This window comes from Hippopotamus amphibius, chromosome 12, assembly GCF_030028045.1.
Source record: "Hippopotamus amphibius kiboko isolate mHipAmp2 chromosome 12, mHipAmp2.hap2, whole genome shotgun sequence".
NCBI lineage: Eukaryota > Metazoa > Chordata > Mammalia > Artiodactyla > Hippopotamidae > Hippopotamus > Hippopotamus amphibius.
This window is the reverse complement of record NC_080197.1, coordinates 39,215,786-39,239,775: the sequence shown is the minus strand read 5'-3', so window position 1 is coordinate 39,239,775 and position 23,990 is coordinate 39,215,786. Positions and strand designations below refer to the sequence as shown.

The 23,990-nt window shown below is 44.9% G+C and overlaps 1 protein-coding gene across 5 annotated transcripts in view; it reads right to left on the bottom strand.

Annotated features, from left to right (window-relative positions):
• The window catches only part of KIF16B (kinesin family member 16B), a 291,849-nt gene that overhangs the window by 78,162 nt on the left and 189,697 nt on the right, over nucleotides 1-23,990 (bottom strand). For 4 of the 5 annotated variants that reach the window (XR_009048392.1, XM_057701885.1, XM_057701884.1 and 1 more), the window contains one exon: nucleotides 19,052-19,174. Coding sequence is in view for 4 of the 5 variants with exons in the window: in XM_057701885.1 (XP_057557868.1) it covers nucleotides 19,052-19,174 (123 nt within the window). In the remaining variant the exon portion in view is untranslated. Of the gene's footprint in view, nucleotides 1-19,051; nucleotides 19,175-20,752; nucleotides 21,001-23,990 lie in introns of those variants that run through there. The other variant, XM_057701888.1, reaches the window with a different exon arrangement.

Here is a 23,990-nt window from a genome sequence, read left to right as displayed (position 1 = left end):
GATGGCAGGTGGACACTATGGCACCCATTAGTCACATACCAAGGTCACAGTGACCAGGAGAGGCTGGGAGACACCACCAGCCTCTATGGTCACACCTGAGGCACAGGCTCCTGAGTCTCAAATTCCCATCTCATTCCCACCCTTCTTCCTCCGAGCTCCAGACCCATGTTCCCAACTGGGAAACATTTCTTTAGATGTCACACACCAACTTCAAGGTCAGCGTGTCTGAAACATATCCATCCATTCTCTCCAGTCTCAGCTCTACTTCATCTCAGTGCACGTCATCACCATCCACTGAGCCACACCAGACAGACGTCCCCGGCTCCCCGAATATGCCACAGTCAGACAAGCAGCCGGTCTTGCGCCTTTCACCTCCTAGACCTTCCTTAGTGCTCCACCCTTCCATCCTTTGCCGCCATCACCATCTCACGCTGGGCCACCAGGTCTCACGCGGCCTCAGCCAGGCCTCTCCAAGTCTCCCCTCCAATCCCTTCTCTGAACCATCGACAGGGAGCTTTTTAAAACTGAAATCTGATCATTCTACCTCTCCCCTTAAGTCCTCCAGTAGCTTCACCTTGCTCCTAGAAAAAGACCCACAATTTACATTTGTACCCCACTGCCTGCAGCAGCCTCACCTCCAGCTCCCTTGCCGCAGGTGCCTTCACTCACGGGCACTCCCTGTACGTGTACACTCCTTCCCACACTGGGCCTCTGCAGCGACCACGTCCCTGTACCAGAAACCAGACCCCGTATGTTAGAGAATTGCTCTTCTCAAGCATAGGGATTCAGCTTGATTCTCCCGCACATGAGCCAGGGATGAGTAGGGAAGTCGGGGATCAGTAAACCACAGAGATGGGTGGGGGGAGGACACGCCAGCAGGCAGCCTCAGGAGGAGGACCAAGTCTTGAGTTTCAGGTTCACTCATTTCCCCGAGTGGCAACTGAGATGACTCGGGTTATACAAGGATGCACATTTTAAAACTTTCATCGCTCTGGCTCTATATTCACCATTTACAATAATGTCTGCATTGTGGCAGCTTTCTTCTTGGGAGTTTCTTTTAAAAAGATATTTCTGTAAGGAAATAAAGGTAAGTATGCTTACAAAAAACCCTTTAGTAAAAATAGTACCAATGTCACCAAAGCAGAAAACATTGCTCCCCAGCTCTCTCCTCCTCAACAGACCCCACTGAGCACAATCAGCTAGGGGGCGAGGGCTTCCTTAGGGCAAGAGCACAGCAATTCACCACCTTGGCTGGATACAAACCAGGTGTCGAGGAGAGAAGTGGACAGGGGCGGGCGTGATACTGCCTGCTTGCCAAGAAAGCCCAGGAATTAATGGAACCACACCTGTGACCCAGGAGTAGTAAGATGCAGGATGCTCACAGGAGACCATCCTGTCCTGGGACTTTGGAATCCAGAGAAAGTCATGGAAGAAGCCTAGGTCTCCCTCCTCCCTCAGGCTCTAATGCTCCCTGGCTCTCTGACTGCTTCCACTGTTCCTCTTGAACTCACAGTCAATCAAGTGCAACACCCCGCCCCCCGCCCCATCCTCTTCATCTTTGCTCTGAGAGCTGGCTCTTCCCGAGGGACACGTCCCCCTGCAGCCATCTCAAGAAGGGACTCTGTTCTCCCCACACTCTTCATCCCATTGTGCCAGGAGGTTGGTAGATGCACTTGTACTTCTATCCAACTCTCACACCACTGCTCCTCTGCCCTTTCTAAAACCCTCCTATGTGAAGGCCACACCTTCAGATCCTACCTGTACCCATCACTCTCGCAGGCAACCTGCCGTGTCACATCCCCGACTCCTTGAACATCTTAGGTTTTGCTCACTGTCATCTGCTCCAACACTACGGAACTCCTGCCACGGATCTTGGTAATTTCATCAACCAACAAACGATCCCTCCGACGCCCCGACCTCCTGTTCCTTGACCTGTGCCCTGGTTCCCTCCTCACCCAACCTGGAAACCACTGGCAATCCCTGTAACCACCCTCTTGCATTCAACCTTGAATCTCCTTGTTCTGCTCTTGAAATTCCCACGATCTGGTTAAACCCAACTGTCTGCTTATGCCCGGCCTGCAGCTGCCCAGCAGGATGGGGCTAAAGGAAAACGCCACCAAACGGCTGCCTGGTCCTATTTCAAAGTCAAGATCACCACTTTGAAGTCAGCCTGGATGCTTCCTATCAGTCATATACCTCATTTCCCAATTCCATCCACTCTTCCATTCTCTTAGATAAGCGTTTTCTCAACAGTTTATCTTTCTCCTCTTCATCACCTCTTTCCCTGTGCTCGCTCTCAGATGATAACCCTGCTTCCTATTTCACTGAGAAAGTGGAAGCAATCAGAACACACCCACAATCACTCTCGGCCAAGTCCACTCATGGCCACCGACCGCCCTTTACATCCTCTTCCCTCCTGCTCCTGGTTAAGGCCAACCCCTCTTCCTAAATGCCGGACTCCAGGTGCTCCTGCCTTCTGAAGGAAACCGCAGTCAGCAATTTTCTCTTCTCTCTCCTGCACCAACACAACCCTGTCTCTATTAGATTATTCCATCAGCATCTAAACTGGCTAGGATTTCTCTCACCTTGAACTCCCACTTTGGCCTCTCTTTCCCTTCCAACTGCCACTCCATTTCTGTCCTTCCTACTATAACAAACTCCTTGGAACAGTTTATTCTTAATGTCATCAATTTCTTTCTTCCCAGTATCCCTTCAATCCACTCTCGGTTACTCACCATCCCCTCAAACTACTCTCACCTACTCTTACCAAAGGCATCAACAACCTCCACAGGTTATTTCACACTAACCCACCGGTTCATTCCTGGTCCTGATTTTATTTGATCTATAGCAAGATGTGACAGAGCCGACAGCTCCCCCTTGAAACATCTTCATCTGGCTTCCAGGCCGCTGCCTCTCTTACCTCAGTTTTCTTTGCTGGGATTCCTCCTAATCCCCCTGATCAGGGCTTAGTCCTTGAACGTGTTTTCTTCTCTACCTGAGTCCACTCCCTTGGTGATCTCATCCCATCTCACAGAGTAAGTTTATACCGATGATTCCGGGGATGCTCATCTCTCTCCCTTGAACCCAGACTCGTATATCCTCCTGCCTACTTGATATGTCTGCCTACCTGGATGTCTCACTGCATCTCAAACTTAGCATGGCTAAATTTACCAAAATTAATCTCATCCAGACTTGCTCCTCCAACTCAGTAATGACAATACCATTCTTCTATTTCTTCAATCCAAAAACTTTGGCATCATCTTTTTCTTTCCCATCTTTATTGGAGTATAATCGCTTTACAATGTTTTGTTAGTTTCTGCTGTACAACAAAGTGAATCAACTGTATTTATACATATATCCCCATATCCCCTCCCTCTTCCTCCCACCCTCCCCATTCCGCCCCTTTAGGTCCTCACAAAGGATCGAGCTGATCTCCCTGTGTTACTCAGCAGCTTCCCACTAGTCATCCATTTTACATTTGGTAGTGTGTACATGTCAATGCTACTCTCTCATTTCATCCCAGCTTCCCCTTCCCACCCAGAGTCCTCAAGTCCATTCTCTACATCTGTGTCTCCATTTCTGCCCTGGCATGAGGTTCAACAGTACCGTTTCTCTCCATTCCACATACGTGGCATCATCTTTGACGTTCTTCTTTCTCTCATGTCTCACATCCAATCAGTCAGCAAATCCTTTCCACCAAACTCCAGATACAGTGAGAATCCGACACTTCTCACCACCACCACTCTCAGCATCCTGGTCTAAGCCACCACCACCTCTTGCCTGGACTATGCTGAGCATCCTCCTACCTGGTTCCCTCTCTGCTTCTCTCCCCCTCCCCCCAGCATTCCTTTCATTCCTTTCTCGACACAGCAGCCAAGAGACTTTGCTAAAAACTGTCAGAAGAGGCCACTTCTCTGCTGAATGGGACATCCTCCCAAGGTGTCCCATCTCACTCTGGGTACAAGTTCAAGTTCTTTCACTGACCTACGAGGATCTCTGTGATCTGTCTCCTCCCTAGCCTCATCTCCCACCACAATTCTCCTTGCTCACTCTGCCTTCCTGGCTTATCCAGAATCCATCAAACATGCTACACAGTAAGTGTTGCCTTAACAACTTTATATTACATGTGATTTTTCCTCTTTCTGGAATGCTCTTTCCACATGACTAGCTCCCTCACCTCCTTCAAGTCTCTGCTCAAAAGCCACCTTCTCAGTGATGCCTTCTCTGGACATACCATCTAAAATTGCACCCCTTATTCCTTATCTCCACACTGCTTACTCCTCTTTTCTTATTTTTCTACTGAGCACTTCTTACTACCTAACATGGTACAGTCGTACCTCCGAGATGCTGGGTTGGGTTCCAGACCACCACAGTAAAGCGTATACTGCAATAAAGTGAGTTACACGAATTTTTTGGTTTCCCAGTAGATACAGAAGTTATATTTATACTATACTGTATATTAAGTGTGCAACAGCATTATGTCTAAGAAAACAATGTACATACATTAAAAATTAATGCTAAAAAACACTAACCATCATGTGACAATGCACAGTTGGCCACAAACATTCCATTTGTTAAAAAAAGAGAAAAAAAAAACAAAAACCTCAATATCTGAGAAGCACAATAAAACAAGGTATGCCTGTATATATTTACTTATCTGTCTTGTTTTCTGTCTCTCTTCCCCACTGGAATAAGCTGCAGGAGAGCTGGGCCTTCTAGCTGCTTTTCATGGCGCCTTAGAAGAGTACCTGACACATCGCGGGCCCCCCGACGAAGAGCTGGAGGATGGAGCCCCAGGATGGGGTTGTCTTACACGTACTCAGGCTGAGCAGCAATGAACCAGGAAGGCCCTTCTCATTTCTCTAGTAGGAGAGGTGGACGCCAGCAAAATCAGGATTCAGATATGGATAGGAATAACTGGACACCAGCTTGTGGGGCTTTGGCCGGCAGCTTCTTCCTCTTTGCTACCTTCACCGCTCATTAATGTCAGACCATTGTTCAAAACCTCTAATTAATGAAACGGCTACTTTCAAACTACCTCATAATTTGGGTTTCATTCCTCTTTCCCATGATGGCCCCAGAATAGTGCCTTTATAAGGGACAGCAATTTCTCTAATAACTTGCATATACCAAATGCCACGGAGGATGGGCACAGCTGAGTGATTTCCCGGGCAGCAGAATCAGGGCATTTGGGCACAAGATGACAAGACAGCAAGAGGAAGATAAAATCCCTGAGAGAGCCTCCCCCACAAAGCATCCAATGCACTTCCTTCTGCTTCTCAATATCAGCCCCCAGTGCTCACAACGGGATGCAGGATGCTGCTGTGTGTGGAGGGGGTGGTTCTGGACGGAGACCGAGGAAGACGGCCCGACGTGAAGAGACCTATCCAGTGCTGTGTGTTTCTGTGAACTGGGCTTAACAAGGTCCATAAGGGCATCAGACTGATCTCTGTCTTCACCGTGTGACACTGGTGACCCCGAGGGTCCCACGTTACTGAAGAGGGAGGGGACTCTCTGGAACCATTAACACTATATATAATTGCCCCAAAATATTGAACAGTGACGATCATGATGGGTACACTTTGGGTAATGGTTCACTTTGTTGCCTCGTGTCTTGATATTTTAATAAACTCGTGTTAATAAACCTACATAGATATCTCAGCAACTTCTGGCTTCAATATTTCAGTCCACAGCCTCAACCAGCAGTTCTCAAAGTGGGACGCCTGAGCAGCAGCAGCAGGTTCACTTGGGAACTTGCTAGAGATGCAGACTCTGAGGTCTCACCCACACTGACTGTCCAGGACCCCTGGGGTGGGGCCCAGCATCCTTCAGGGGCTTCCGATGCAGGGTAAAGTTAGAGCAACCTTGCTGTAAACCTCTGCTGCTGTGTAGATGTGGTGACGTGTGGAGAACACGGTGCATTCTCAGTATATTTGCAACACAAGTATAATTATTATCGGTTATATAAATTAATTAATATAATATTAATTAACACAAGCTTATAGTGAGGCATAGAGACGTTTCCTATGGTTAAGAATTTCTTAACCCTTGAGACTTTCACAAGCTTCCTGCATCCATCCACTCCCCTCCCATCCATCCACTCCCCTTCCAAGGTCAAAGCCCTTAGCATGGCATTTGGGGCCTGTTCCAGGCTGACCCAATGCTACCTTTCTAACCCCAGCTCCCAGTGGATTAAATATCTCACACTTCAGACAACTGGTCAACACAGAAATAGGGCACATTTGTCGTTTTGAAGGGTCTTTCGAAGGGCCTCCTCCTCAGTGTCCACCACGTACCGTGGCCCCCTGCTCTGCCCCCAGGGCGGGTCCAAACCACAGTTCCTCTCCTGGCAGCACCCCTGCTTCTACTCCTTTCTCCCTGGAAGAATCACACCCTCCCCCATGAATCCCTAGCATGTGGCTCACACTCTGATCAGAGCACATGTCACAGGACATTAGTTATAGAATTAATCTTGTACTAATTAATTTATATAACCAATAATAATTATATAAACATCTCTCTACCCTACAAGATTTTAAGCCTTCTAAGGGAGTGGGCCTTTGGCAGTAGTTGGGGTGGCAGCGGGAGAGCTCTCAGTGAAGGAATAAACGTTTACTGAGCCACTACTATGTGTTGGGACCATATCAGGTGCTGATAGTTTTCTGAGAAATGTACTTAAGATTATTTTGCTTTTCAAAGTAGGCAAGGCTTCACTAACTCTGTCCTGGTGGTTTCTTTGAGGTTCATCTGAATCAAAGATTAATTAGTCACGCAATAATATCTTTTTTTGTTTTATCTGAACTCAGAATAGGGTACATTCTCAATATATATGCGTAACCCAAGTTTACAGTGAGATTCAGAGAGATTTCCAAATTCTTTACCCTTGAGTTTCACACCTGAATCCAGGTTAAATACAGGGATTACAAAGGCCCAAGCTTCCTGCTTTGTATATAAAACATTTAAATCTCCCCCTTGCCCATTAACACGTAAACAAGCTGAGCACCATGATGATGAGGAGTGAAGAACACCAGGATCACTGCCGGGCAAGGCAGCCGTGCAGTCACCTCCCGCAGGAAAACCGTCAAATCCCTTCTCTGCAACGGAGACACCTTCACACGGAGAGCTGGGGAAGCGGCGCACGTCAAGTTTGGGAAAACAACACAGAAACAGGACACAGACACTAAAGTCCTATTATGCCCCAGATTAAAACTGGGCATAGGATGTGGTACTGACGGACAAAGGAGGGACAGAAGGTCAGTACATCCATCACATGAGGTCAAAACAAGCACCTGTTCTCTGCCCTGCTGAAGATGCATGGCATCACTGCTGTGTGTCTTTGAGAAGCAAATTCATTACTTCTCTCTCACTGAACGGGTCTGCTGATACAAATCCATCTTTTCTGGGCCATAAAATGATCAAGCACAACTTAAACACCATAAACGTGTCCACAAGATGAACAGCATTCACTTATGAACAATTCTCAATTGAGTGCTTTCCACAAATTTACGTGATATACATATTTTGCCGGTTTAAGGATTGTCGATTTTAAGACCTGTCATCAGTATATATTTGCTTGTGTATATCTATCTGTGTAAGGAGGAGAATCAACAGTTTTTCATCCAAAGAAAAATCCTCTAACTGGCCCAGGTAAATAAGCAGTTACTCACAGAAGTCTCCTCAACAGCATTTATTTTCAAACAACGTTTGGAGGAACTACATCAAGTACATACAAATGAAATTCTCTGTATCTAGTAACAGTTTGGAGGAAATGGTCTAATACCACCCTCATACATACTAAAACAAGTTTTGCCAGATTTCTGCAAAATATAGTCTTATTCAGTAACATAACTATGAACATGCTTGAGGAAATAGGAATATATTACGAATATTTGAATCTGTATAGTAGCAAGCATTGATATGTTAATTAATTGCAAATGGAACTACCCAGGAGATGGGAGAAGCCAGCTCCCTGTTAATCACAGCCCACCACCCAGTTGTCCTGGCTCTGGTCCACCTCTAGGACAGCCTAGTCTTTCCAAGGACAGACAGCCCAGTGCTCTCAGATTTCCAAGTGGGATGCTCACGTGCGCTGCATCTGATGTCTGTCTCCACTGTGATGCTCTAACCATTCCCAGTCTCCCAGGCCCTCTTCTCTTCTGATCACTCACCAAGGGCTCAGGCTGGATTCCAGGTCACTCTTCCTGCTTTGAATTCCCTAGCTCCCTAGACCTGCTGGTGGTGATGAGGGAATTTTTAAGTTTATAACTTTATGCTAGCTCTGTTTCTGTAAAATCTGCTTGCTGTGCCACGATAAGAACAAGATGACCTAGTAACCAACTGTAACCTTAAGATGTTCTGATAAGTATGGAATGTCCTGGTCCTGCTCATGCAAGTTTCTGTTTGGAACACCACCCCCCCCGCCACCCCCCCACATTGTGTGTAACCCATAGCAACTCCCATGCTCTGTAACTGCCCATAACCTATAGTAATTATGTAACCAATCAGTTTGTGCCAAACTCCACTAGAGCCTTGTTAAACCAACCAATCAGTCTGTGCCAATTACAGCTAGATGCTTTAACCTATATAAGGAAAAGATTCCCCTGAAACGGGGCCCAGAATTTTGGAGCGTTAGCTCGTCTGGGTCCGCCAGCTCAATAAACCTGAGTTCTCCAACCCTCTGAGTGCAGTGCTTGGTCTCTCGTGGGATCGGTTTTCTGCAACAGTGGGGCCCCATCAGAATAATCCCCTTCTCTCCTGTGCTGCCTGGCACTGCTGCAGACAGGCCCTGGCACCCCTCCCCAAGGAGGCAGGACACACTGACACCAAACATATGCTATTTTAACTCTGCAGGGTCACTCCTCCATGGAAATCCTTCTGAATTACATTTTCTGTGATGAGTATTTCCAACCACACCAGATTTTCAATCCTCATGGACAATGATGTTTTACTAAGATGCTAGGGTCACCCATGGCCAACTCCTGAGCAACCTCTCAGCCATCTCAGAATGATGCTTCTGCTACACTCTTCCCCCTCCCTTCAAGACTGCTTCAGCTTCACTTCATCTTCCTCCTCTTCTGCCTGAAAAAAGCTCCTCCCCAGGGCTGGCCTCAATCGGTACTACTTCCTGTTACCAAAGCATCACCTGTACTAGGCTGCCGCTATGGCCTTAAGTCTTCCCGGGAGCCCGTCATGATCCCCTTTGCTCCACCCACACTGTTCTATTTTCTGCGCTTTTCTCTCCCCCACTTCACTGACCCTAGAGTACATGACCTGCTTATTCATCTCCTCTGTTCCTCAGTATCTTGATACTTCTAGTATGGTCTTTAAAAAAATAATGTTACAGGCACCAAATAAATACTTGTTCAATAATAAGCAAATGAATAATAGAGATAGCAGAGCCCAGAGCCTCTTCAGTAAATGCTCTTCTGCTGTTTCCCCAAGGCCTTTCTGGCCTGAAATGTGGGCAGCAGAATGATCTGCATTTCTGGCCTTTTCTGATTTACACGTAAATGTTTGAACTTTTTGGACAATAGGCATTAGAGGAGACAAGGGGGAGGGTAAAGAACTGTAAAACAAAGGCAGTGTCATTTACCAGGTCCCTTTGCGGGAGAGGAGTCTGGATTTAGTGATGATTCCAGGGAAGAATGAGTGCAGGTAGGAGCGAGAAAGAACTACAAAACCACATCAAGAAGCAAGAGGTGGTCTCTGAACTGCCTTTACAGGGTGTGTCCTATTAACTGAAGAGCCTTTTGTTTCTGAACGTCCTAGTCCCCTGGGGATGCAGGCAGGCATGGGGATACAGGCCAAGGATGGGGCTGGAGCTGACACCCCCCCACCCTTAGCAAGGAGGGCAGTGGCTGGAGCTCCCAGAGGACACTTAGGAAGGAAGCGGGGGTGATGGTGCTTTGGGCAGAACATAACTGTCTAAGGGGTATTTTCAGTTATTTGCTCTGAGATGTGCGATGTACTTCCTTCTCTGGTTCCCTAGGAAACTGCAGCAAAGTTTAAATACTTTTTTTTCTGGGGAACCCAAAGGGGTGCTGAGCTCTGTGGCCAAGTGGACATAAGGGAAAAGACACTGTGTCAGCAACCATCCAGGATACTGGAGGCGAGGGCACAAGTGCCATTTGAACCGTGTCCTCAAACCACATCATGAGCTCCTGAGCCGAGCTTGCATCCCCTCCCCTTCAGTGGGCTCTGTGAACTTGAACTAGAGCTCCACCAACTACAGAAATCCCGTCTCCACAGCACCTGCAGGAAGAAGAGGGGCCCTGGCAGGAGGAGATGGTCTTAGAGGCAGTGCACTGTGCAGGGAGAGGGGGGGTCTGAGGTCCAACCCTAGATCCATCCCTGCCTGCTGGTAATGTGGAAGGGAGGTTGCGGGGTTCACAAAGCCAAGCACATATAAGATTATTCAGCCTTATTATCCAGGAAGGGCCCCAGACATCCTCTGTGCAGAGGCATCATCAGCAAGTACAGAAGGTGCCTCGGAGCCTCTGGCTCCTGAACCTGGTTTGAACACAGTGCTCACGCAGACGGGAGCCTGGCGCTGACCGCTGGGTACAGCGCCCTCCGCGTAGCAGAAAGTGATCCAAAATCAAACAGGGTGCTCTAGCTGGTCCAAATTTCAGCCTTCTGCAATAACTAGAAAGAATGGCTTCTTTACCCTTCAATCTCAGCACCTTCAAAATAGGGATAATATCACTAATTTTAGTATACTTAACTTTATCTGGTAATTTGAAGTAAATTTGAAAGAATGTACAAAGATCCAAATATTCTGATAAGATGGATTTCTTTCAAATCCAAGATCATTACTAAGGAGTACTTCTCCCTTCCCCTAACACCTCTGTGAAACAGGAGAGGAGTGGGGTAGAGGGGGTTATTCTACCTTAAAATTGCGGGAAATTGGGACAATGACAGCCTAAGCAATTTTCCTTCAGATTACTCAGATATTCAGAGGCAAAGCGTGGAATGCAAACTCTCTACCAGTCATGGCTGGAGAATGCAATAATGAAAAACTCTGGACTAAGACAGACCTGGATCTTGACTTTAGCCCAGTCACTAATTAGCTGTGTGATTTTGGCTAAATTATTCAATTCCTCCAGCCTCAGTTTCTTCCTCTGTAAAATGGACTCATGACACCTAACCTAGAGCTGAACTAAAAAACGTGCAGCAACGAGCAGAGTGCTGGGGTACTCGGTACCTGGTAACTCCTGCACTGCCCTAAAAAAGGTCTTTTATTACACATATTGAAAAGCCAGAGTACACGTGGGCAGCAACTGCAAAAAGGGGAGTTGAAACCATTTTGTGATTTCTTTTAGAACAAATTTTACCCTAGGAAGAGATGTAAAACTCCCAAAATTCTGAAATGAAGGAAATATTAATATATTCTTATAGCAGAAAAACAAATTTGAAATGGAAATTCAAGGCAGGATCACAAGGTGATGACGGCTTTTCTTCTGTGCTTGTGACTCAAGCTCACTTCCTCTCCATCATTTCTCATATGTGCAGCATTACTTCTGTGAAGATAAACAACTGCCCAAGTAAAAGCAATATAAAAGATGAGTTGTTTTGTGTTAAAATAGGGGAAAAGGAAAGATGCTTTTTCTTATTTTTTTAGTGAAAGACAACTTTCTCAAAGAGATGGGAGGAGTGCTTAAAAAAAAATCTTAGGATAAAATATGATTCTTTAAGTCCCAATGTTATTTCTTCCCACTTGATATTTATGTTTGAAAATAGTCCACAAACTGAGTATTGAATCTAGATGGACCACAGCTCACAGACCCTCCATTTGTCTCAGCTCTGCTAATACACACGCAGGAGACCATCTATCACGTTACTAATAAGCTGAGATTCAGGTGCCAACACACAAATCCTTCTGAACATTTATATTCTATCAAGTTGGGAATGTTTCTAAAAGATGTATGTGTGCATACTTTATCTAATAGACTGAAATGCCTCTTATTTCTGTTCTGCCAAATAAAGAGACATTTCCCTGACTATAAATGTGATTTCTTCAGCTCCCAAACTGCACATTTTCCAGGCATTTCCTCCTTATAGTTCCTGGCAGGTCTATTCACTATCAAATTCTCCAGATTTCTCAAAACTTTAACAATAGCCCCAGTTTACAAAGTGCCTATGACTTGGCCAGAAATCAAGATAAAAGTTCGAGTGCACAGAAAAATAACAGCAACATTTGAAAACAGGCGAGGATGTCACTATGTCTAGGGCAACACTAAGATATGGCCTTGATTTCCAAAAAGTGCAGAAAGTAGTGACATTTAGAAGGTACAGTAAGAAGAGTAAGCAAGGGGACGGGGATGGCTCAGAGGACTTAGATTCCATGGACTTTCGGCACCTGGATCTGCTTCGTAGCTGTGTGGCCTTGGGCAAGTCACTCATAATTTTCCAGTTCATTAAATGCAAATAATACCCCCATTTTGGTACATCTTCCACACGTGTGGAAGTGTCTGGCAAAGTACCTGGGATGAAGAAGGTGCTTGATAGATGTTACTGTCCAACCCTGAAGCAAGGCTGCAAACTCAGTTGCCTGCAGGGAATATTCAGAAAAGAAACTCCAAGAGGCCCCATGAGAGCGGGGAAACAGGGAGCGGAGAGGGGGTCTACGTGCCCCCTGAGCACAATCAATTCTGCTCCAGGGGACGGATGGAGCCCCTGAGCGGGGCTAAGCAGAGTCAGGAAGTAAGCAAGAAGCTTATGAGATGCAGGCAAACCACACAGAATGTATCAGAACAGTCGAGTACACAAGCAGCTTGTGAGAAACAATGGAATCCGTAAGATGTGCTCCACACAGGCCTGTAACCTATAAGAGGAGCTGAAGAAGAAATAAATGTGACGGACAGACATAGAAGAAATAAACGTGACGGAACAGACAAGAATGTTGCTTAGAGACAAAGTGTCAGTCATGACTGTGCCCAGTCTGGGCTGCCAGGTGAGTCCACCTGCGGCCAGGCTTGTGCGGGTCCCGTGACAGTCATCTGTACGGGGGCCCATTCCCAGCCAGGCCCTGTGTAAGGGCTGGGGCCTCAGGGCTGCACAGGCCGACAAGGGCCCACGGAGCTGACACCTACGGGGAAGACGGGCGATAAACACGGGAATGACTGAAGGAAGAAAATGGGACCGTGGCTGTGACATCTGCAGGGACAGCAGTACCAGGTGATGTGGGGCAGGGGGGTGGGGGGGCGGCGGCACCGGCGGACACGTCAACACTCTCCAAAGGAGCCAGGAAAACAACCTCCCGTAGAGATTATTTCCACTTCTACAGGAATGAAAACTCTCAGGAAACAAAATAGTTTTTAAAAAATTATTAGGTTATTTCTTTACATTACCATGTTAACATGCAAGTTAAAAGGCAGGGAATTTAAAACTAGGCTGGAAACATCGGCTTACTTCTATGACGTAAGAGTACGACAGCTTCTGTTAGCCGTAACGACAGATTTTGTGTCGTGCTGAAATGCAACATAAAAATTAAATTCTACCCAGTCTGGTCCTAGCTCACTGAGGATGGCGAGTATGATGCAGGGTAACTGATTTCACAAATCAATCACTGAAAAGCAACGGAAACAGGAGTTTTAAGGTGACTGCTGTGGTCCAGGTGGAGGTATTACTTGTGACGGCTGCAGCTTTGGGCAAGCACGGACTGTGCGGGCACGTCTGCTGACCAGCAGGCCACGTTCAACCACATTCAGCACAGAACGTGCTCCTCTCCGAGAGGAGCCAGGCTGCACACACTCAGCTTCTCTGTCTGCCTCTGACATCAGCTGGCGGGATGCACCTCTCTCAACGTAAACGCATACACAGTTCCAGAAGGATGTGCTGCTGGGAGACCCGGGGGGGGGGGGGGGGGGGTAACGATAACCCTTATAACTGAAGGGTAATGACAGGAACAGAGATCCAGGCATGAATCTTTCAGGGGCAACAAAATAAGGGGGGCGACATGGAGATGACAGCTTTCTGTATTGTCAGATGTGAACATGGAAACAGACACCAACCCACAAACTGTCATGTATCCACACAGTGGCATGCTGTTTAGCAATAAAAAGAAACAAATTACTGTTACACTTTACCTGGATGAATCTCCAAAAGGCATGTGAAGTGGAAGCACCCAGACCCAGAAGAGTAAATGCCACCTGGTCCCATCCCCACCTCATGCCAGAACAGACCCAAGTAATCTGTAGTTACAGAGAACAGATCAGTCGGTGCTTGAGAAACTTTCTGGAATGACTGAAAAGTTCTAAATCTTGATTGGGTGCTGGTTACAGGGGTGTACACATTTGTCAAAGCTCATCAAACCGTACTTAAAATGTGTGTATCTCACTGGATGTAACTACGCCTCAATGAAGTTCATTTAAAAAATTAAACATGACCATAACCCCAAAACCTTATACTTATACATTCTCACAGTTAGTTCATAAAAGAAAGTTGTTTTTAATCCCCCAAATAAAGAAGATACAAAAGACAGTCTTTTTGAATGGAAAAAGTCTATTTTTCTCATTTTAAAGCCCAGTGATGGAAACGTCCCCAGGACTTGTCAGGGACCAGAAGACAAGCGTCTGGGAACCACTCTCCTCTCCCTCTCCCCTCCCCGCCCCAGATCCCCCTCCCTGAATCCTACCTTGAGCACCTCTTTAACAAGGACCGTGACTGCTTCACCTGGCAATGAACAGACTGGATTGCAGGACTGGAGCGACCAGATTGGAGGTTAAAATGAAACTGGACAGCAAGAAGGAATGATCTAAGTAACTAATCAATTCTATCTAAAACAGGATGGGTACAGAAGGGCAGGAGGTAGAGGGAACAGGAAGGATGAGGGAGACGCTGAGAGACAAGCTCCAGGGCTGCCACCCCTCCACGCGCCTGTGTCCTCCTGGGCTCCCAGGGACCTGCCACCTCTGCCACTGGGGACTTGTAACCAACAGGCCCTGTGTGTGCCTGAGTCAGCTCGGCCCATTAAGTGAACCAGATATAAAATATCTATAAACCTTATCATTGCATTTTCCTCCAAAGAAGATCTAAGACTAAACAGAACAGACTTTTCTAAAAATAACACTTTTTACCTTCCTCTTCTCAAAGCAATTGGCTCACCAAGAGAATTTAGTAGCAGCCAAAAGATTACCCTAAGTGTGACTACTTGTTTTAGAAAACACTGCCTGTGCATGAAATAAAGTGATGGAAGAAAATGGCTGGCACAGTTCATTTTTAAACTCAGAACACTGAGGGGTAATAAACAACCAAAAAGGGGGGGGAAAACCCAAACCCTCTAAAGACACAACAGCACACTGAAAGTCATTAAGGACATTCCAAGGGTAAAAATCTCATTCATCACTGACACCTTACACAGCACTTAGGATGTGGCCGGCATCATTTCAAGCATTACACATACAAAAGCTCCTACAGTCCTCAAACCAACCCAGCCTGCAGGGTTCCTCAGCCCCATTTCACAGATGAGGCACAGTGAGGTCACCTGGAGGAGAAACACTCCACCAGCACTTTTCCAACAGCTACGCTTCTGCTGGAGCTCAGCTATTTTTGCCCGTTCTGTTAAGGGAGTGACAGTATATTCCCATCACGTTTGTTTCTACTACTGGGCCCTGATGCTTCTGTTGACAAGGTGCCCCCTCCCACAGGAGCATGAGGCCCTCAGCCCACCTCCCTGTGAACACACGGGGCAGCCCTTCCTACTCGGAGAACTGGGAATTCTCCTGGCAAATGCTAACAGTCCATTCCTGGTGCTGATGATGACAGCACCTGGGATGAGAACAGAAAGAAGCAGGATGATGACACGCTTTCAGACAGGGCTTGGACAGTGCAGAGAGAGCCAGCCTAGATTCTGAAAGGCACCAGACAGCTTCTGTATTTGGTTTCGCTAAATTGCCTTTACAGTTGCATCTTCACAATTTTGGCCAGATCTGCATACTGCCAGGTCTGTTAAGTTGCTTGCAATTTTTACTTAAATCAATTCAGTTTAAAAAAATTGAATATCTTCTTTATTTGTGACAAGTTCTATGCATGAAATCAATTTAATAGTTATACTTCATTAACACATTTATCCATTGAAATAAAATAAACCTGTGTACCAACTAAAATCATTGCATGTCCTCCAGTGCTGTGAGTTCTATGTTTTGAAGAATTCAAATTCTGAGCTGGTGAAAGCCAGTCTTCATCCTCTAATTTTAAAATATGGAAATAATACAAACATGCCTTAGGAAGCTATCTTTATATATGTGTATATATATATTTTTAGCTCTTTATTGGAATATAATTGCTTTACACTCTTGTACCAGTTTTTGAGGTACACCAAAGTCAATCAGTTGTATTTATACACATATCCCCAGATTCCCTCCCTCCCGTGACTCCCACTCACCCTCCGCATCCCAGTCCTCTAAGGCACCACCCATCATCGAGTTGATCTCCCTCTGTTATACAGCAACTTCCCACTGGCTATCTGTTTTACAGTTGGTAGTATATATATGTCTATGCTACTCTCTCACTTCATCTCAGCTTCCCCTTCGCTCCCCGCCCCCGCCCCCAACCTCGTATCCTCCAGTCCATTCTCTGCATCTGCATCCTTATTCTTGTCTTGTCACTGGGTTCATCAGTACCATTTTTTTTTTTTTTTTTAAGATTCCGTATATATGAGTTAGCATACAATATTTGTTTTTCTCTTTCTGGCTTACTTCACTCTGTATGACAGACTCTAGGTTTATCCACCTCATGACATATAGCTCCATTTCATTCCTTTTTATAGCTGAGTAATATTCCATTGTGTATATATGCCACATCTTCTTTATCCATTCATTTATTGATGGGCATTTAGGTTGCTTCCATGTCCTGGCTATTGTAAATAGTGCTGCAATGAACATTATGGTACATGTTTCTTTTTGGATTATGGTTTTCTCTGGGTATATGCCCAGGAGTGGGATGACTGGATCATATGCTAGTTCTATTTTTAGTTTTTTAAGGAACCTCCAAATTGTTTTCCATAGTAGCTGTACCAACTTACATTCCCTCCAACAGTGCAGGAGAGTTCCCTTTCCTCCACACCCTCTCCAACATTTATTGTTTCTAGATTTTTGGATGATGGCCATTCTGACCGGTGTGAGGTGATACCTCACTGTGGCTTTAACTTGCATTTCTCTGATGATTAGTGATGTTGAGTATCTTTTCATGTGTTTGTTGGCCATCTGTATGTCTTCTTTGGAGAAACGTCTATTTAGGTCTTCCGCCCATTTGTGGATTGGGTTATTTGCTTTTTTGGTATTAAGCTGCATGAGCTGTGTGTGTATTCTGGAGGTTAATCCTTTGTCCGTTGCTTCATTGGCAAGTATTTTCTCCCATTCTGAAGGTTGCCTTCTTATCTCGTTTATGGTTTCTTTTGCTGTGCAAAAGCTTTTAAGTTTCATTAAGTCCCATTTATTTTTGATGTTATTTTCATGATTCTAGGAGCTGGGTCAAAAAGGATCTTGCTTTGATGTATGTCATAGAGTGTTCTATATATGTATAAATGGAACTCTACACACACACAATTTCAAATGTCTGAGAAACGAAACTGGGCAGGAATCAGGCATTAGGTCAGGAACAGCAGAAGCACTGGATCAAGGACATGGTGGAACATTTCAATAAGAAACTGCAGAATCTGACCAGTCAAGTTCAACCACCACCACCACCACCACATAGGAACCATGTCTTCTCAACACAAATCTCAAATACATAAATTAATGCGTACGTTTTGTTAAAAATAAAGGGGGCGGGGGTGCTCAATAGGCAGAAATAAGAATCTAAAACCTTGATTAATCAGAAAAGTCATTTGCAGTGTTTCTCCAGGAAGACTGAAAGAACACGCATGCCTAAAGGGAGGGGCCCCCAGAGCCCAGGGGCTCCCCCGAGGTACAGCCGGGAGGTGGGGGAAGCAGCTGGGGAGGGGTTGGCTTTAGGATCCCTCCACACTCACTACCCCCACTGCAGCTCCATGCTTCTCTGCTTCCACAGTGTCCTTCCTCAGAAGAGATTCTCTGACCAAAGGGCTCAACTTAAAAGAAATCTGGAAACCACTGGTGATGTCCAATTTTCTCACCTCACCAGTGAGGGAACTGAAACTCAGAAAAGGTAAAGACTTTGGGTCACTCAGCAAACTGCAGTAGAATCCAAGCCTAAAGAACTCAGCACCCAGATTCTGCTGTTTATCTAACCAAAACCACCTCCAGGAACGTCATCCTGCAGAGAGATACTGGTGACCCTAGCGGATGCCATCACAACACCCTCACCTACCCTCAAAAATGAAGAAGTGTGATTAACCGTCAGTTCCTTGAGGAGGGGGTGGTAGCCAGCAGTGTTTAATGAAGTGTTATGAGTCAATGGAAGTCAATTAGAAATAAGATGAAGTCATTATTTGGGGAAATATGAGGTATGGAAACAGGCACATCTCTTCCTGAAAAATCATATAAATCAAATGCATAAACAGATAGGAAAGGTTCTTAATTACTAATAACAGAAACAACAACAACAGCAACAAAATAGCAGTAGATATAACAGCACCAGCTATAATGTATTCTTTATTACATACCAAACACTGAAGTCAGCACTTTATATGCACTTACTATCCCTGTGACACACATATTATTATTCCCACTTTTATAGATTAAAAAATTGAGCCTAAGCCCATAGCAGGATGACCAGCTGTCCTGGTCTGCCTGGCACTAAATGGCTTCCTGAGGCATGGAACTGTCGATGCCCAAAGAAGAAAAATCCTGGGCGGTCGGGGGTGGCTGGTGACCTTCCCTGTGGGGCTGACAGGTGACAGTAACTTCGGAGTTGGCCTGACTCCCAGCCACCGCTACCTTCTCTGGGATAACAACGTCCTTCCACATGCTCCAGCCTAGACTTTCACATACTGGGTTAAAGAAAGGCATGACCAATATCGTACAAAACAACACGTTCACATGTAGTTTCATCTCATTTTACAAAAAAAGACAGAAAGCACTGCAGAGCCACGAGCCTCCATCCTCCAGAAGAATAAAGAAGGGACACTTACCTTGACCTCAAACTCGAAGTGCTCGTCCTTCCCTTGGCCGCAGAGAACATAGCGTGGAATACTAATTTTGATGGGGTCCTTCAGGTCGTCTGGATTTGCTCCCAAAGAACGAGAAATCATCCGCTATTAGAGGCACATTGGATGGGAGAACAAAGAGAGACCAAGATCACTGCACTGCAAATACCCCGCCCCGGCAGGCGGAGGAAACACATTTCAAGCAAAGAAAAGAGCATCAGACCAGTAGTTTATTTAGAAAAAATGATGGTTTTCTTTGAAAGAGAAATGCTAAGTCTCTCTCATGACAAAAGACCATTTCTTTAGGGATACCATTCCATAAAGGTAGGGTGAAAGTGCTTCCAAATGCTGCTGGCTTTGATGTTCCTTCCCATTTATAAGAACAAGTGAAAAAAAGGACAGATTACATATCTTAACTTAAAAAAAAAAACAACCTGGTATAAATCAGTTTCTCTTGAAAAGTCTTGATCACTGAACAACTTCTTTTTTCTTCACAGACTACCAAAGCTGGAGACTTTATTCAAATGCACTTCATTTTTAATTTCCAGGCATTTTTATAAAGCAGTGTAGTGTGGAAAGCTCTATAAACCACAATTAAAATGAATCCCCAGTGTTTTCTTTGGCTCCATCTGATTAATAATCACCTGAGCGCCAAGAAATGTCTAGGGTCTGGGTGGTGGGGAGACCGAGGGACTTGAGGAAGAGGCATTAAAAAAAAAATTCGAAAGGAATTCTCTTGAGTATGAATTGGGAGAAATCTCTAAACAATCCTTATCATTTACACTAACGGAGGGCTTTACAAAACATAAGATATGTTTGTGAAGCAGTAGCAGTAATAAAATAATTAGAATCATAATTATAGTTAGCATGTATTGAATACCCACTATTACCTAGAACTGTGCTGAACAGTTTATGTGCATCGTCTCATTTAATCTGCATCACCCTCCCCCAGGAGGCACAACCATCATTAACCCAATTTATCAGATGAGAGGCCCGAGACTCAGAGCTCAGGTAATGTGTAAAAGTTTAGGTGACTCAGTGGTCAGTGGTAGAGCCGGGATTCGAACTCCGGCTAACCGAGAGAGCCCACCTACATCACCACTACACTGTTAGCATGACATTTATTTATTTATTTATTTTTAACTTAAGTATAGTTTATTTACATTATTGTTAGTTGCAGGTGTACATCACAGTGAATCAGTTATACATATAAATATTTTTTCAGATTCTCTTCCACGATAGGTTACTACAAGATATTGAATATAGTTCCATGTATGCAGTAAATCCTTATTGTTTATCTATTTTATATACAGTGGTGTGTATCTGATGATCCCATACTCCCAATTTATCTCCACCCCCTTCTTTCCCTTTGGTAACCGTAAGTTTGTTTCCTATGTCTGTGAGTCTGTTTCTGTTTTGTATACGGAGGCATCTGTATTATTTTTTAGATTCCAGTCTCCGACATACCTCACTCAGTAGCTTTCATAAAATTTTAAAATAAGCCTATCCACCTGAGATAAACTGAGCTAATAAACACTTCAACACACACAGAATTTAAGAAGATGGAAACCCCATGATTATACAATGAAACTCACTGACCTGACCCAAAAGACAACAGGGGCAATAACCTCCCTTTCCCTCAGGCAGAAAGGGGTCCTGAACCCTTATCCTCTGCCGGGAAAGCATGGAAGGTCCAGCTCTGCTGTGTGTGGGAAAGCCCAGGTCTCTGGATGACACGGGGGCATGTGGTTAGCCCCAGAAGGCTGCTTTCATCCAGCTGACAGTGTAAACATCTTGGCCCAATGTGAAGTTACCAAAGCCTTTTAGAGCATCTTAATTTTTCACTGCATGGCTGGTTACACAAAACCATTCGTTTTCTTGCAATGGTGCACCTCTTTAGCTGTCCTTGGTGTCAAAAACCATAGTGGAAATTCCTAAAAGGAGAGTTTCTCAGTATGAGTATTGCTAAAACCATTCAAACCAGTAACAGTACATTTCCAAACTACTGTGAATAGAGACATTTCCTGAAACACAGGATGTAATCTATTTGAAGGTGAAAAAGGCAGAGAAATAATCTAGTGCTTTTATTTATTTTCAACAAACACGTTTAATGTCAAGAAATGTCTTTGACCTCAAAGGCCTCATAGTTTAGCCATGAAATCCCTGCTCTGCTGCCTTAGCTCTGAAGCCTTGTATATCATACTTATAACTGTATTTTTCAAGTAGGAACACAGCCTCTCTTCCACATGTGACACAATCACCTGGGAACGCCACCGCTGCAGGGCGTGTGTGTGTGTCTGTGTGTGTGTGTGTGTGTGTGTGTGTGTCTGGAGTTGGGAGTGGAGAGCTGTGAGGTCAGGAAGCACACAGGAGCTTAGAACAACCTCAGCAGAGGGGCTGCTGCCATTGGGATTTTAAGCAAGAGCTGGTAACACTAGTTTGGAAGTAAAGTCCCACTGGCTCTACCTCAGAAGGAACCCAGATCCTCCCTACCAGTTAGACCAACAGGCCCTCGCGGCAGCTGACTGGGTGAGGAGCTCTTTCTGCACAGCTGCTGGCTCCCCGCTAAGGGGCAAAATGAGGAAAAGGTGGAAGGAAGAGGGCAATTAACTGCTCCCCTTCAGGCTCGGTGGACACAGAGTGGTGAGCCAGAGCAGTGCTGTTAGCACCGCGGAGGCCAGAACAAAGCCCTGGGGGTCTGGTGCCCCTAGATGGAGGGACAGCAACCCCAGCTAGGGGACGGGAAAGCCTCATGGAGAGGGGGCTCTGCAGCTGGGTACTAAAGGATGAGTAGGAGTTTTCCAGGAGAATAAGAAGGCTTGTTCTGGCAGAGGAAAGGGCACCCTCTTCATAAACCTTTACTTCAATGAGAAAAGAAACACGTAGGCTGATGTTTGGCACAGAGTAGGTGCGGCGGGGTGGGGGGGGGGGAGCGCGAGAACTGTTCCCCTCTAATAGATCAGGAACAGTGGTTACCATGTGTGTTACAGATTCTCTACAAGGTGCAGACGACAATACCAACACGTGAAACACACTTGGTGCTGAGACTCCACCACTGTCTGCTTCCCTGAAGCAGTCACAGAAGAGGGACTTGGATTCCATGTGGCCATCACTTCAAGACTCAGAATCCAATCTGAGCTTTCAAAGCTGGTCTCTGAGGAATGGTCACCCACCCTCTCTGCACTTCCATCTTGTCATCAGTGGAAATGGGCATGACATTTACCAAATCTCCTCTAAGTGGTGGAAACCCAACTGTGACCAAGGCAGTGTCCCACCCTGTTGGACAAGTCAACTGATAATTACAGCAGGATGAGAAAGTTACGATGGGGTCACCGAGTGAAAAACATATACGGTTATTGCTATCTAAATGCCATGACTCTTCCTAAGTAAGAACTGGAGTCAAAACCGCCCAGGTACACTGTTAACCAAACATTGCAGACTTAATTTTCTTTTTTTTAAAGACCTTTTATTGAGATATAATTGACATACAATAAACTGCATATAAAGTGTACAATTTGATTTTTTTTCTTATTAATAATGTATATATGGCAGTCCAGACTTAACTTTCTAAACGCCTTTCCCTATAGGTGCCCCCAGGATATACAATCAAACATCAGTGTCTTTTACTGAGCATCAGCTAGGGCCACACACAGGGCCAGGTCCTGGGAATACAAAGTAACTTTGACAAAGTATCTGTAACTTCTAAGACCTTTAGTTTTTCTCAACTGCATTAAGTTTTAAACAAAGATTAGGTTTTTCTGCTCCAGATGGATTATAGGCTAAAGTTAGCAAATGTTACCTTAAATTTCACTTTTTTATATGTCAACTTGCAAAGGGGATTAAGACTGCTAATTGATGATGTGGTTATTACACAGGCATTTTAAGACTAGAAAGTTCTCTACTTCTAGGAATGTATAACTGGGAAATCAACTGCCAATGAAAAGAAAGTTGCTTGAAGCATAGGCTCATAAATCCCTTACAGAAAAAAATCACTGCCTTTGATAATTTAACTGGGTACATGAATTACGTAGAGATCAGTTATCTGGGAGAAGGTGGATCTTATAATATTACATAGCTCGCCTAAATCCAGAACGGCCCTTTACGTCCCAGCACACGCACGTGTACGCAAGAGCTACCGCCCCGTTCAGGACCAAACAGCGAAGAGCAACTGAACCCTTTGCTGAGAAGAGGATATTTCTCTTCATTATTCTGCACGTTGAGGATTAGAAATATTGTCAGAGTTCCCACGAACGTCCAGGGCCACAGTTTACTTCAATCTCACTGATTTCCAGTAACTAAATACTAACAGGTGTAGAGAAACGAACACCTGCAGAAATGAATAACTGAAGAAGCCAGAGATCTGAAGATATTTGAGCAAAAGTATAGGGAAAAATCTACGTTTTGAAGTCAACTTGATGAGAAATGTTGAATTCTCAGGATATACTGTGAAAGGTTCCTGACATTCTCCTAAACTATGTTTACGTTGGGCAGGAAGGAAAACTAACATAAATGTCTCCTAAATTAATTTTTTTATTTGCAAGTAGCTATATTTTGAATATCTTGAGTTCTATAGTAGACAAGTTAATATGTGCTATATCATATCATATCCCATGATTTATGAGAACTTTTAAATTTCTATGGAATTATTTATTTTGGAATCGTAGTTTCGCTACATGTGGCAAAGAAGATTCTTAGACTTGGAAGGGGAAGCTAGTGACACATGATGCTAGAAGGTAAAGGAACATGAAAGGCTGTATGTCTGGAAGCAGGTCTCGCGGGAGATCTGGATAAACATGTAGGACGGGTCAAGGGATTTTATTTATTTTTTTCGATCTTTACTGGAGTGTAATAGCTTTACACTGTTGTGCCGGTTTCCACTGTACAGCAAAGCAAATCAGCTGTATTTGTACATATATCCCCATAT